General features: G+C 42.3%; 1 protein-coding gene across 1 annotated transcript in view; it reads right to left on the bottom strand.

The window, feature by feature from the left end:
• The window catches only part of ift122 (intraflagellar transport 122 homolog (Chlamydomonas)), a 50673-nt gene that overhangs the window by 18758 nt on the left and 16694 nt on the right, over window positions 1-15221 (bottom strand). The window contains exons 15-20 of the mRNA XM_084069680.1: window positions 14742-14882; window positions 13438-13491; window positions 12341-12502; window positions 7414-7580; window positions 2328-2499; window positions 452-554 (exon numbers count right to left, since the gene is read on the bottom strand). Coding sequence (XP_083925806.1) covers window positions 452-554; window positions 2328-2499; window positions 7414-7580; window positions 12341-12502; window positions 13438-13491; window positions 14742-14882 — 799 coding nt within the window. The remainder of the gene's footprint in view (window positions 1-451; window positions 555-2327; window positions 2500-7413; window positions 7581-12340; window positions 12503-13437; window positions 13492-14741; window positions 14883-15221) is intronic.

Below are 15221 nucleotides of genomic sequence, written 5' to 3' on the forward strand. Positions count from 1 at the left end.
GGTTATACCCGCTGTATAGTTTGTCTGTCTGTGTCCCTTTCATGCCCACATTATGGAGATCTCTGTATCTGTCGGTTCGGCGGTCCTGCACAACAGATCTCCGTATATGCCTATGCATATCGGTCAGCTGGACAACTGCCTATCCTAATGACTTGACGCCGGGCACTGCACTCCCTCATGTCCTTGGCGACACGCGCGGCAAGTTTGAAGTCGAACGGTCGGGCGGTTCTCGAGATACGCGAAGGACAGATACACATGCATGAGATTGATGCATTTATACTGTAGATAGATCATTCATGACGTTTTTGTATAGTTGTTGCTATAATAATGTGTGGTTGTCACCAAATCTCAAGGCACACCTGGACTTGTCTCACCGCACGGTACACTGTTTGAAAAACCACTGCCCTGCAGGCTAAAGGGTTATCAGGCACATTCCACTTGGGAGACTCACCTTTCTGTGCCTCCTCGAAGCGGTCGTTCTCAGCCAGCCACTGGGCGTAGGGCACGTAGACGTCATCTTTGAACTGGCTGTGTTTCTCCACCAGTGAGAAAGCCTGAGAAATTGCCACGGAAGCCACAGCGAGGAAAAACAGGAGCATTGAGGGTTCACCTTAAATGTCTCAACAAAATCTGTTAACATTTAATGTTAACAGATTCACTATGATGTGATTACATATGAGGATTTACAGGTCCACAGCTTGTAGTATACTGCTGTGGTTCTCAAAGTGGGGTCTGGGGACCCTAAGGGGTCCTTGAGGGGATTCCAAGGAGTCCCCAGTAAAATGTATTAATACTGTAGCATCAAAATCTGATTAACCACTTTAACCCTATTACAAAATAGTCGATCCACAAGCTCACAACGTGTCACAATGCGACGCGTTGTGAGCTTGTAGATCTGCTACTTTCAAAATATTTTGAAAAATCGTGAGAAAAAAAATTGGAAGAAACACAAATCTTCTCGTATGGGCAGATTTGATTCGATCTGGCACAACACCTTTTCAGATGGGGGTCCATGGCCAAATACAACATGAATGTTTGAGGACCACTGGTGCACTACTGTATGACATTAGTCTTACATGCAGAACACTCAGTGGCGGGTACAGCAGCTGAGTCACCGCAAGTGCTCAGCTAAGAACAGATAAATTACAACTCAAATGTTATTTCTAGTCAAAACAAACCCACATTATTTCTAGTCAAAACATTAGTGAAAGCAATATTAATGAGCGTGGAGCAAAGACAAGTGTGGGGGCCAATTCAATTTCACAGTCAATTAGAGCACTGGACTGGACGGGCTGCTAGAAGGACAGGATTTCGAGTGGCGTTTACGGGGGCCCAATGAATGTATATCTGCCTGTCATGTTGACTGATTAAACTAAATGTCCCTTGGCAAAGCCTCAGCCAAGAAACACACACTCCAGGCATACCACACTGGAAGGCCGAGCCCAGGGAAGTCACACTGGAGTTTGTGTGAGAGAGAGAAAGAGAGAGAGCGAGAGAGCGAGAAAGAGAGAGAGAGAGAGAGGATGAAGTGAATAGCATCCATATGCTCCATAATGGGGTTCAGCGGGTGTCCTGTCTGAGTTGTCCACCTCCCCCACTGAATTGACGTAAAGCATAACATTTCTCCCACATCCACAGGCTCGCTTTTTCTATCTCTCTCCACATCAAATAAAAACATCCAAGAGTGTTTTCTCAGAGCGCTGCGGTATCATAAGAGCACAATGTAATGCTCTCTCTCTCTCGCTCTCTCTCTCACTCTCTCTCTCTTTGTCGGCATTCTGTTTCACCGCGCAGATCAGTCAGCATCTCTGTAATGCCTGTAACTCGATTAAAACACTGCCGATGGATTAAGGAAATGTAATATTTGCTTGGTGTCTGCATAGTGTGAGGCGCCTCTGATGGACGACATTGATTGGGGGGAAAAGGAATAGTTTGAAAAAGCTAATGTGCTTTAGTGCATTAGAGCGTTTCTTGCATCTCACTTTCTAATCACAGTTCGGGCGTGTGGATTCAGAGAAACCGCAGGCTGGTCGATTAGCTCCGGTCCATGAGCATTATTGCAGACGTAACGTGTCATTCTTCGTGTCACTGACAATACTTTTTCCTAGTGGGTTCAATTTAGAGACATCAACATTCTGCAGTTTTTTTTTTATCTCCCTTGGTATGTGATGACAAGACATTTCTGACTCGGTTGATGTAGCACGGCCCTATATATGGCTCACATGCAGTATATTTATGGGATTTTTCTAGGGGTACTCCATATAAGTCATAATGAGCACACTCAGCACAGCAGGTGAGTCTCTCAGGTGTTGTAAAGTGTGTCAGACCTCTTCCCAGTGGCAGGCCTCCACGTGCAGCTGCACCAGTGCCTTCAGGTCTCCCATCTTAGAGTAGGTCTCTGAGGCATAGCCGTGGTGCTTCAGCTTCCTGAAGTAGAGCGCGCACTTCGCCAGGGGTTCACGCTCCGCCTTGTCCAACTTGCGGGCGATGTCGATCAGCCTGCATGAGAGCAGAGGGGGGGGGGGGGAGGGGGGAGGAGGGACATGAGCACAAACGGGGCAGCTGTGTGTGTGTGGGTGCGTGTCTTGCACATACGGTAATAAGGCGTCACATAACTTTTCAGTATGGCATAGAATAGTGTCTATATTTATGCGTGTCCATCTCTATCTATAAATGCACCGAATCTTTGAGTGAGTGTGTGTGTGTGTGTGTGTGCGTGCGTGTGTCCCCTGCATATCCTGAGAGCTGTCTGACCGATCGACTTCAAACTTGGTGTGCGTGTGTATCGCCAAGTACCCAGTGCAGTGATGTGCCGAGGCGGTCGGAGCGAGTGTCCGGAACTGTATCTATAAATTCACTTTTACGTTCATATATGGAGATCTCTGTATCTGTCTGTCTGTCTGTCTGTGTCCATTTTATGCTCATATACTGTATGGTGATCCCTATGCTGTCAAACTGTACTGACATCATAGACTGGCCTCCGAGTACTATGATGGTGGTATGCATTAAGTTCTCTGACAATGGGTACAACAGGTACTCTGACAACGAGTACAACAGGTATTGCATAACCGGAGGGGCTTGCATTCCCAATGGGCAATGTTCCCAACGGGGATCGGCCTAGTATTTATAGGTACCCAGGAGAACTGTCTTTCTTTTTAGTTCTTCTTTAGTGTTTTTTTAATGGCCCCTTTTTACTGTTAGTGATTTTTTTTAACGATGTCTTGTCTGTGTTTACATGTAGGTCACCCTGGGGAGAACAAGCAGACAGTGGTGGAAAGTAACTAATTACATTTACTCAAGTACTGTACTTGAGTACAATTTTGAGGTACTTTTACTTTACTTGAGTATTTCCAATTTTCAACACTTTTACTTCTACTCCACTACATCTCAGAGGCAAATGTTGTACTTATACTCCACTACAATTATTTGAAAACTTTAGTTACTAGCTACTTTTAGATTTGTAGATACATTAAGACACTTCAGCCCTATTTAAACTTTGGCTATTTGAAAATAACCGATCTACACGCTCACATCGCATCGCGATGCGACGTGTTGTGAGCTTGTAGATCTGCTGTTTCCTAAATATTTTAATACATTTTATACATATGATACCTTGTGAAAACAGGACATTCTGCATAATGCATAATTTCTATCAATTAGTCACCCCATGGAGAATTCATGGATATTCTTTTGTTTTTGTCGCATTCCTAAGCAATAATTTGATGAACGGTAGTGGTTCCGGTAGGAGACACAAAGAGTCTCCTTTGTGACTTCTACCGGAACCACTGCCTGCCGGTCCGCTGGTCATCAAATTATTGGCTTAGGCATGCGACAAAAACTAAAAATATCCATGAATTCAAGTCTCCATGGGGTGACTAATCAATAGAAAAAAAGTGATTGTTTGGGTAAACTATCCCTTTAAGTATATTTTGATGCCAATACTTTCGTACATTGCAGTATTGATACTTTTACTTAAGTAAAACAATGACATACTTTTTCCACCATTGCAATCAGAGCAAAACCCAGATATCAGCCAGACTGATATATCGTCAAAACGGATTATTTGACCACACATCTTTTCACGGGCTACTTTTCACAATTTGTGTTTTGTGTTAGGGCTGCAACTATCGCAACTTTTCTTTAGCAATTATATTATCAATATATTTTTCGATTAATTGAATAATCGAGAAGTGTGTTTTTTATATTTCAATAATTGTTATATACAGTATTAATGCATCGACTAACCACTTAAGTGCTATATATAAAAATGAAAATAGCAGATCTACAAGCTTACAACATTTCAAAAACGTTTTGCCTATAATGACATGCCCAACACAGGGTTAACAGTAACATTATTAATCGATTCCTTTATTAAATGATGAATTATCAAATCTTGTTTTAATAATCAATTAAATGGATTAGTTGGATGAACTGTTGCACCCCTATTGTCTTCTGTTCTGTTCTATTCTGTTCTGACAGAAGAAATGCTACATCATTCCAGCCCAGTCAGTGCCAGCAGTCAGATCAGATGAAGCCTGACAACAATACTAAAACTCAATGGTGGAAGAAGTACTCAGATTAGTTTTTTTTACTTAAGTAAAAGTAGCAATACCACAATGTAGAAATTCTGTTACAAGCAAAAGTCCTGTATCAAACATTTTACTCGAGTAAAAGTACAAAAGTATTGGCATCAAAATATACTAATAGCACCAAAAGTGCTATAAGTATATTATAGCAGAATGCCCATTTCAGAATCATACTGTATCACGTCATTGGACTATAATTTTGGATCATTAACCACTTAAGCCCTGTTTTATACTTATTTGAATCGACAAGCTTATGCAGATCGCATGTAGCTTGTAGATCGTCTATTTTAAGATTTTTGATTAATGTGGAAATGTGATTGATTATTACTCATCTAAATCTGCAACATAACTAGTAACTAAAGTTTTCATATAATTGCAGCAGAGTAAAAAGTACAATATTTACCTCTGGAGTAGAAGTATAAAGTATTGGAAATGGAGGACTACAAGTAAAGCAAAAGCACCCCAAAATTGTACTTTAAAGGCCAGTCCACACCAACGCAACTCCTTTTAGAGACCGTTGCAGCGGTCTGGACTGACCAGTTGCAGACTGCAGTGCCATTTGGGGGAAATGGTTGCAAGTAGTTTCAAGGAGTTGCAAGTAGTTGCAAGGAGTTGCATTGGTGTGGCTGGCCTTAAGAGTATGGTACTTGTAACTTGAGTAAATGTACTTAGTTACTTTCCAGAGTGTTCAGTGTGTGTTGGCCCCAAACAGTGTTAACCCCGCTGCTCTAGGTCAGTGCAGTCTGTGAGTGACAGTTAGCAGACACTGGGTCAGATGGGAGTCTGTAGGGAGTTGTGATACGACAGGCCCGGGACACAGCCATATCTGTCTGCCAGCTTCCCAGCTACACACACTGGCAGGCAGCCCCCTTTCCCATGACTCACAATAGTGTGTGTGTGTGTGTGTGTGTGTGTGTGTGTGTGTGTGTGTGTGTGTGTGTGTGTGTGTGTGTGTGTGTGTGTGTGTGTGTGTGTGTGTGTGTGTGTGTGTGTGTATTACTATACTTGTGAGGGCCAGATGAACACACAAGTATAGTAGAGTTCGAGACATTGTAGCCTAAGGATACTTTTCCTGGTCCTCATTAGAAAAGGAAAAAAAAAACATTGTTTTTGTGGTTAGAAAAAGATTTGGGGAGGATTAAAATTAGGAAAAGATTCAGGCTGGGGTTAGAAATTGGGATTAGAGTTATGCCTGAGTTATACTTAGTTGAATGTTCCATGTCACAAACTGAAAATAGCCGAGCTTGTTGATGATTTTTTATGTAAAAAATGGCCAGGAAAAAAAAGGTACCAATGGCATTTATAAAATTGCCGGCCTAAAATGTTGATGTCCTCACAAGTATGGTAATGTGAGTCTAATGTGTGGTAATGCGTGTGACTGTGTGTGTGTGTGTGTGTGTGTGTGTGTGTGTGTGTGTGTGTGTGTGTGTGTGTGTGTGTGTGTGTGTGTGTGTGTGTGTGTGTGTGTGTGTGTGTGTGTGAGAGAACTGATGAACTGATGTTTTCCGGTAAACACCCTCTTTGTACTTCATCAGCTTTCACTCTGTATGCCATCAGCTAGGTGTCTAATACCCTGAGGCCGGATCTGTGTAGAGCTATGAATACATGGCATTAGCATTAGATTTGAAGCGAGCTATTCTTATAACCTTATGACATTTCTATCCATATTCATGAGCTTAAGCAGTTGTATTCTGGAGGTACAAACCCAAACAAACCTCGGAACCTGGAACCCCCCCACCCCCACTGACAGTGATTTCAGGACAGTTTGACTTTTACGACAGTGGTTCTCAAAGTGAGGTCTGGGGACCCACAGGGGTCCTTGGGGGGGTTCCAGGGGGTCCCCAGCAAAATTAGTTAATATAGCATCTAAATCGGTTTAAACATGTTAACCCTATACACATCACCTATTTGAAAATAGCCCATCTACTGTACAAGCTTGTCTTGACACCTTGTGAGCTTGTAGATTTGCCATATTTTCTTTTTTTTTTAAAGGTCAAATGTGGATTTGTTTTTTTAACACAACATATCTTGTATGGAGGTACGCAGCCAAATACATCTCAATCTGGAGTACCTGACATGGAAAAGTTTGAGACATGAGAACGTTTTATGTGTTTTTGCTATTGTAAAAGAACACTATTTTGGTTATTAAAGTTTAAACAGAACACAAACATTTGCTTGCATTCTTGTAAAAATCCCCCTGGCTAGTGTCATGGGATGTACCAAGTCACTGTCACTGAAAAACAATGTCTCTAGGTAATGAGTTGTCAGGCTTTTTCATGTCACAGGTGCCCCAGATACAAACACATTGAGCCACGTTTAATGAAAATCTTGTCCCCGACTCCCTGGGATGTGATATTTATTGTTTGGTATAATTTATCATATCTCTACAGAACTGACTGCAGATTGTAATAATGAAACATATTGTCTCTTTGCATTACCTTCTAGCGAATTAAATATGAGCTAAACTGAACCATTCCCATGGACCCCATACCCCACTTTGAGAATCACTGCACCTAATGACATCAACAATCTTGGATATCTTGTGTCTGAAATTAGCAAAATCTAATAATCCCATAAACATTAGTACAGTATAGCTTATACCGTGTCCACAGAAAATACCAGCTTCTGATTGAAATATCGGAGATCGGAACACCTCAAACATAGTCCTGGTCAACTGTTTAATCACTATCCTAAATAAACACTCATTATCCTATCTTAAAATTGCATGTGTCTATAACAACAGCAATAAACTAACTACATCAGCTATTTTCGCTGAATGTTCACCCCCAGAATACGCTAGGGTTAAACACAGAGAATTACCACGCACATGTCGGCCCAGCCGTGCTCTCCAATAATGTCTATGGCTTTGAGGTGTTCGCCTGCAGACAGGTACATCTCTGCTGCTGCCCGTGGCTCCTTGCTGTTCTTAGCCCAGTCCGCCTGTTTGGTCATCAGTATCTTAGAATTCTTCGGGTCCGTCGCGCCTATGAACTCCTACAAGAAGTGAGAGAGTGCCGTCAACATGTTAAGCATTTAAAGACTATATACTTAGTTGACCAGGGTCCCCCAGGGCTGTATACTACTTTTTTCCTGTACACCAAGGGCCCTATTTTGCGCATTGCGCAAGAGGTGTTCCCGTGGCCCGAGTTGCTATCTTCCGCCACCAGCCTTATCCCTAAAACACCTGCGCTACCCCTTACATTATGCATAGGTGTGGTTTGGGCGTTACATTAATAAAACCAATCAGCATGCCAGGTGCCATTGCCTTTAAGAGCCGGCTGCGCTATGCCTTATGCCCAGTGCTATCAGACGCTCTCTCCCTCTCTGCCCATGGAAGAGCGAAGAAGCAGCCCGTATTGTAAAAAATTACAGAATTATCACTCACACATTGCTGATAGAGAACTTTAAACTACAGCAATCGCTTGTGTTCTGGATTAATACAACTGAATGGTCTGGTGTGGTTATAGAAAACACAGATCAGATTACATTTTATTTGTCTTAGATAAGCTTAACTGGCAACTGATGATAAAAACACAACTTACTGTTGAAAGGAATTGACAGTCACACTTTTGTGGATTACAGTAAAATTGTAATCACATTCACAATCACTTAATTCAGAAGTGTTCAACTCTGCATTGAGGCACCTAATGTCGGACAAATCCCGACGTTTGCATCATAAGCTCTAGCCTTTGATTTCCTTTGAATAAAACCATATTTGATACACTTAAGTATCACCCACATGTTACTGATTGTAGAGAATGCTAAATTATTGTAATCCATTCTTGATTTCCTGCGCAATGGATTAATCACACTGAAGTGTGTGATTTGGAGCGAATGGATTGCCCAGCACAAATCATTGTCTTTGAATAGATAGACTAACATCTTATATAAACACAATTGACACAAGGAATTGACACTCTAACTTTTGATTATGAAACAGGGACCCCCACCCTGACTAAGAATCAACCTGGGGACCACTGTTGTGTTGGGAGGGGGGATATGGGCGTGGTGTGGAGGGAACGGCTTGAAATTAAATAATGATTTGTTAATTCGAGGTGAATTAAATCAAGCCCTTAACAGTCATTATTTAACTGAGATATGCTAGTGGTCTAGAGCAAAAAAAAAGATTGAGAACCACTGATTTATTCCTTTCCCATTGTTGCCCTTATTCTGTTCTCTTAACCTTCCATATTAAAATCATTCATTGCAACGAGCAGACACCTGCGATTGATTATATGGTGACTATATTTCTTAATAATGGTGACTCAACTAGGCAATCCGGTACACTTTCCCTTGAGATTCTAACTCCCTTTTCTATGGAAGTTCTTGACATCCGACTTCCCAGTAACTGACAAGATTGACGTGTGATCATACTGTACACCAGGTCATTTAGTGCAATGTTTCTCAACTAGAGGTCGATACAAAAAAAAAAAACGTCACGTCTACATTACTAAATGCATGGTCAGGGACCACATGCAATACCTTCACGGACCACCAGCAGTCCACGGACCACCAGTTGAAAACCCCCCCTGGCCTAAAAGAACCACAACTCCTTCAAAAAAACATTTAGAATATCTAATTTAAGTCATCCAGCTTCTCCCATCTGGCTCTCCTCCTATCTCTTATCTACTGCTGCCTCGTGTTTCCTGAAGCTAATAAAAATGATACACAGATACAGTACATGATGAGGACAAAGTGAGCCCCAAACACAAATAAAGCCTGTCGTGGCTGTCGGGTGGAAACCTTGTATGTCCAAAAACAGCAACTTTTCAGGAAATGGAAAAAAGAACCAGTGTTCCAATGGATCCAATGTTATTATTTAGCCACAAGCTCTTGTAAGTACTTTTCATTCATTCAATATTTATAAAACCCACAAACGTTACCACTTTTTTTTTTACGTTTTTTGGGGGGGGGTTTATGCCTTTATTTGACAGGACAGTAGGCTGACAGGAAACTGGGAGAGAGATGGGGAGTGACATGCAGCAAAGGCCGTCGGGATCGGGAGTCGAACTCGCAAGCCACTGTCAGGCTACATTGATTGAGCCTAGGTGCCAGCGGTCCAGGCCAAACTTTACCACAAGTTTTTTTTTTCAGATCTACAGCTCAACACATGTCATAAATGGGACGCATTGCGAGCTTGTACGTCGGCTATGTCCGCTACTTTTGCGCACACTTTTTTACGACGAAGTAGTTTAGGAGAGAAAAAAAAATGTAAAACATAAAAAGTTGAAATATGGAGATACAAGGTTTCTGGCCGGCAGCAACGCTATCTTAAACCCAAGTCATGAACTTCTACTATTAGCTCTAATCACTAAGCCATGAGACACACTGTCTCTGCCCTGCAACCGCTACAAGGACTCTCCTGATAAAATGATGCAAGACATTCAGAAACAAATCACTCCATGTCTATGGCTAATTTGCATATAAATGATGTTCATGTCAACACGCAGGTTTCTTCTGGTTATTTGGGGTTTGCAGCTGTGATGAGCCTCTCGCCTGACTGCAACATTATAGCGCTCATCCTTCTCTTTTGTGAATGGTCTCTCGTTCTGGAGGTACAAGTAATAGCCTACTGATGAGCAGCGCTGCTCTGCAAAAAGTTGAACAGAATTTAACTTTGCAAGTTTGGACGCCGGCCAAAAAAAACAGACACCAACTGGCAGCATTCCATCAGAAGAAAATGCAAAGCACCACACAATGTTAAGAAAAAAGACGTGCATTTGGCACATGTGGGTAAACAATTACAAACCAGCGAGCTGAAAATCTGACAGGTACTCTGTGTGCACGACCCAGGGAGCTGAGCTGACTGACACTGAATGCAGAATACTTGACAATGTGAAGGCAGTGAATGCTGACTTTTAAGCACCTTAACCCTGGTATCCCCATTTTGGACATGTCAAATCAGCCTATTTTCAAAGATTTAGAAAATAGTACATCTACAAGCTCACAAAGTGTCGGGACACATTGTGAGCGTGTACATCAGCTATTTTCACCATTCTTTGAACAACGAAGTGTTTAAGCGGTTAACCACTTAAACCCTATATATTTTGTTGACCAGGGTGCCGTAGGGGGTCTATACTTATACTACTACAAACATTTTGAATAATTCTGAAACATTTCACACCAATCTAATCTTATGGGGGTCCAATTTAGATGCCAAATACATCTAAATTGAAGAGGTCCTCCTCGAGAACCACTGACCTAGGGAATTTAACCCTCACACACAAAACCATCTGGGTCAATGTTCAGACAGTCAGGCAAATAGTGCCCAACTAGCACGACTCCCTGTCCCGGCGTCCATCCTACCTAAAACAAACTGCCTCTGGGGCCAGATGGCCACACACACACCCACATAAATATACAGGCCAGATCAAATGCGCAGAGTCGCATGCAAACACACACAAACACACACACGCACGGCACGCACGGAAGTCCATACGCCATAGTAGTTGACTGTGTCATCTGCTCCAGCGCTGTGAACATGATCAAAGAGAGCCCCACACGTAAACACAGCGAACGTGAGCTTCCTTCAACTCCGACTGACCTCCTCATCAAAGAACAGCAGACACTCTCCATCGCTCTCTTACACTACTAAATAGTAATGCCTCATTTATAATTGCTTCCACCACGCCATGTCACACACAGAAAATAGCATATCTAGCTTGTAGATCTGCTGTTTTTGGTGCGTGCCACCGGTGGGTAACCATGTGTAAAAACCTGGATCTTTTCATAATAGTAATCCTATCTCAAAAAATATTTTGTAACCATAAAACAGCCATTTCTCTTGGGAGCACCAGGAAACATGTCCTCACCATGTCTATATCTCAAGTTCTACTGACATCTGGCCCTCACAACCCTTGGCCCTTGCCAGTGTTCACAAGTACACACACACACACACACACACACACACACACACACACACACACACACACACACACACACACACACACACACACACACACACACACACACACACACACACACACACAAGTGTAAATCAGGTTTAACTCTGTGTGTAATAAAAGGTTCTACATGTAAACAGACATGCATCTGTATGGCATGATTTTGAGCACAAACATGCATGCGTGTGTGTGTGGGGTGTGCATGCGTGTGTGTGTGTATGTATATGTACGTGTACGTGTACGTGTGTGTGTGTGTGTGTGTGTGTGTGTGTGTGTGTGTGTGTGTGTGTGTGTGTGTGTGTGTGTGTGTGTGTGTGTGTGTGTGTATGTGTGTGTATGTGTGTGTGTGTGGATCTGCTGATCAGGTGATATACGTGGGGATTCTCTAGAATATACGAGGAGATGAAAGATGCAGAAGTGAAGGCGGTGGGGAGTTCTGTTTGAACATAGAGCACAGGGCCTCATCTTGGCATAACTTTGTGCACGGTGAAGTAAAACACATGTTTAGCACCCCTCGAATGTGCAATGCTTTCCAGGTCTCTTTGTGCGAAGGTCTGCATTGTTGTGTGTGTGCTTGCGTGCGTGTGCGGGTTAGGGTTAAAGGCATTTAGAGGTTAGGTTTAGGGGTTAGGGTTATGCCCGATTTATATTTATTACATGCGGCTGTCGTGCAACGGACATAGCTGATGTACAAGCTCACCATGTGTCGCAGTGTGACACATTCGGCTTAAGGGCTAAAAATGGCAAAGAGAATTGGCACAGATAAAATCAACACCCCGAAATGCTGATGTCCTCGCAGGTCTAGAAATACAAACGTGTGTGTTTGTTTGAAGGATCTACGATGTGCCTCACCTTGGCGTATTCGAACATGCGCAGGTCGGTGTACATGCTGAGGGCTCGGGGGTGGCTGCCAGTGCGTTTATAGAGCTTGGCGGCCTCGTGGAACTTGCCCTGGTAGGCGTTGACGTCTGCCAGGAACAGCTCATTGTTGGTCTCACCTCGCTTCTTCCTCTCCTGCAAGTCGGTCAAATGTGGCACACAGGCAGAGTGTGCAGTCAGTGGATAAAATGTATCGCATGTACGCAGGCATGCAGTCACACACACACACACACACACACACACACACACACACACACAGGAAATTATTGGCTTGCAGGGTGAGGTCCACCTCACCTCTGAATCACCCTGCGCTAAAACATTAATTCCACACATAACTGTGTTGGAAGAAAAACCTGAGAACAAAAGTAATTTTGGTTGAATTCAATGCTCCTTTCTTTTCATATCAACTCATATCATGGAGCGGGGGCAAAGTTTTATCAAAGAACCACATTTTCCTTTTCGCTCGGGGCAAGTCTTATCTCAAGAAAAAATGAATTCCCCATGAAAATATAAAAACACGTGAATGCATTTATATTCCCACTGTATGTATGATTGAGGCCTCCCCCGAGGTTCAGCCTAGTTCACATGAAAACACTTCCCTCCCCCTGAAGAATGTATGAATGTGTGCTGAGGTCCATGAATGAACGAAAGTGTGTGTGTGTGTGTGTGTGTGTGTGTGTGTGTGTGTGTGTGTGTGTGTGTGTGTGTGTGTGTGTGTGTGTGTGTGTGTGTGTGCGCACGCACGCGTGTGTGTTTTAAGGAGCAGGTCAATCAGATACCAGTTCTCTCTTTACTTTTTTCCAAGCCTTGAAGGGTGGGCCAGAGGAAAAGTCCAGTAATTAAAAGTATAATGGGCTGCAGTATGTGTGTTCAGACCAGTCCCCATGTGCTCTTAACTCCATGCTTCCCTTTGATAATGTTACGGTCGAACAGCACAGTGTTGCCAATAAATCTTTTTTGTGCTCTGCCCTGATTACTGTTCTCGTTTTTCCAAGACAGATCATCTTGAACCTGGCTTTATTCAATGGAGCATGCGTTATGTTTTTCCTTTCTGAGGGGCAAGCTTTTACCTCGATGCTGTTGATGAGTTCCAGATAGCGCAGGTCTCTAACCCTAATGAAGGCCTGCAAATGCAAAAAAACAAAACATGAAAAGTATTGTAGTTTGGGTTCAACTCTTCTTTTGTCTTTTCTTTTGAAATGCTCTTTTTACAGTGGTTACTGATCAACTGAAAGTGGGGGAAAGGAGATTTCACATCAGGCTGCTCCATCTAGTGATGGACAGGAAAATGGCACAAAGTGTTTGCATGTTTACACTTAAACCTATTACTGACCAACTCTCTGGCGTCCACATTTAGTTTTATAACACACACAAAATGACTATCCTTTTTTTTGTCAGGGCTGGTATTCGATCCTATGGGTAATTTATGTAACTTATTTCTCGAAGCCGCACTTTCCGCAGCGTCTTCGGTGAAAGTGTTTTTTATCCGCTTAAACCCTATATACTTGGTTGACTGGGGTCAACAGGTCTGAAACTTGCTGCCCTCCTTTTTTCCCTCTACACAAATATCTTTGCAGTGTTGCAACGCGTTGTATGCTTGTAGTACAGCTATTTTCGCTGAATGTTCACTGAATTGTTCATCTGGTTCATAATTATTTGTGCATCCGCATCTTGGTGTGAGCTCCTGTCATGTTTAAGTAAATTAGATTATCTTAGAAGCATCGAAGAGTATTAAAAACTGGATTAAGGACTACATGACCACTGAATTCTCATGTCCTGCTTCTGAATGCTGCTAAATCACTTCTTACAGTAATATGATTATTGTTTGAAGTTTATTTTTCCATGAACTTTTATGTTGCTGTTTTATGTTGTTCTTTCTTTTATGTGCTGCCATCTTGGCCACTAAAATAGATTCTGAATCACAATGGAACTACTCCTGGATAGTCTCTCAAGACAGACTGTTGGCTCACACAGTTTTCAAATGTTTCCGCCTAACAGTCCTCACATTGGAAACATAGAAAATGAGTAGAAAATAGCGGATGTTCCACCTACAGTACAGTACCCCTCGCTTCCATTTCACCTTTGCAGTCACGTAAATAAGTCCTAATTGTAAATCGAATTAGTCCAAACCTATCTAGCTTGCTGCTTACCAGAGATGGAAATTCAAAAATGCATTTTAGATATATTTTCAGTAACGGAAATGACAAACAGATGACACCTTCCTGTCACAGCTTTTGTAAGGCATACTGTAGTTGCAGACTCTCTGTAGGATTCAAAGATTGTGGAAGAGCTGTATGGTTGAGAGACTAACTCCTGTTAAATAAAGGTGGGAAAGAGATGTTAATTGCACACACTGATCTTCAAAAGAACTGGCCTTCTTTGCGGTGTCAAAATCGAGTCCCTCGAGTGCCTCTGTGGCGAGGTCCCTCCAGTCGTTGTCTGTCACACCCAGACAGGCGATCTGGTAAGCCTCCTTAAACATCTTCTTCTCAAGATATTGGTACATCGGCGCAGACTGAACAAAACATAACAAAATAACAAAAGTTCATTTTTAGTCTAATGTGCCTGTACACAAGAAGTAACAAAGTATAGAACCTTGAAATAAGACTGTCAGCAACAGTGATAACTCTATATTCTCAAAGCTGAAATAAACTGGTCAGTAGATAAACAGGTTACGACCAGTATTTTTATATCATTTATCTATTTTATGTACTGTCCTGTGCGTTGTGTGGTAATAATTGCCAAAAAGAAAGACAGCATAACTGCCACACTAAATGTCAATTAAAAAAAGTGACAAAATGATTCCTGAGTAGGCCGGCGCACAACAGGCACTGGTCTAGTTATCTTCCATAAT

The sequence above is a fragment of the Gymnoscopelus microlampas genome (genome assembly GCF_963454915.1).
Source record: "Gymnoscopelus microlampas genome assembly, chromosome: 10".
In the NCBI taxonomy this organism is placed as follows: domain Eukaryota; kingdom Metazoa; phylum Chordata; class Actinopteri; order Myctophiformes; family Myctophidae; genus Gymnoscopelus; species Gymnoscopelus microlampas.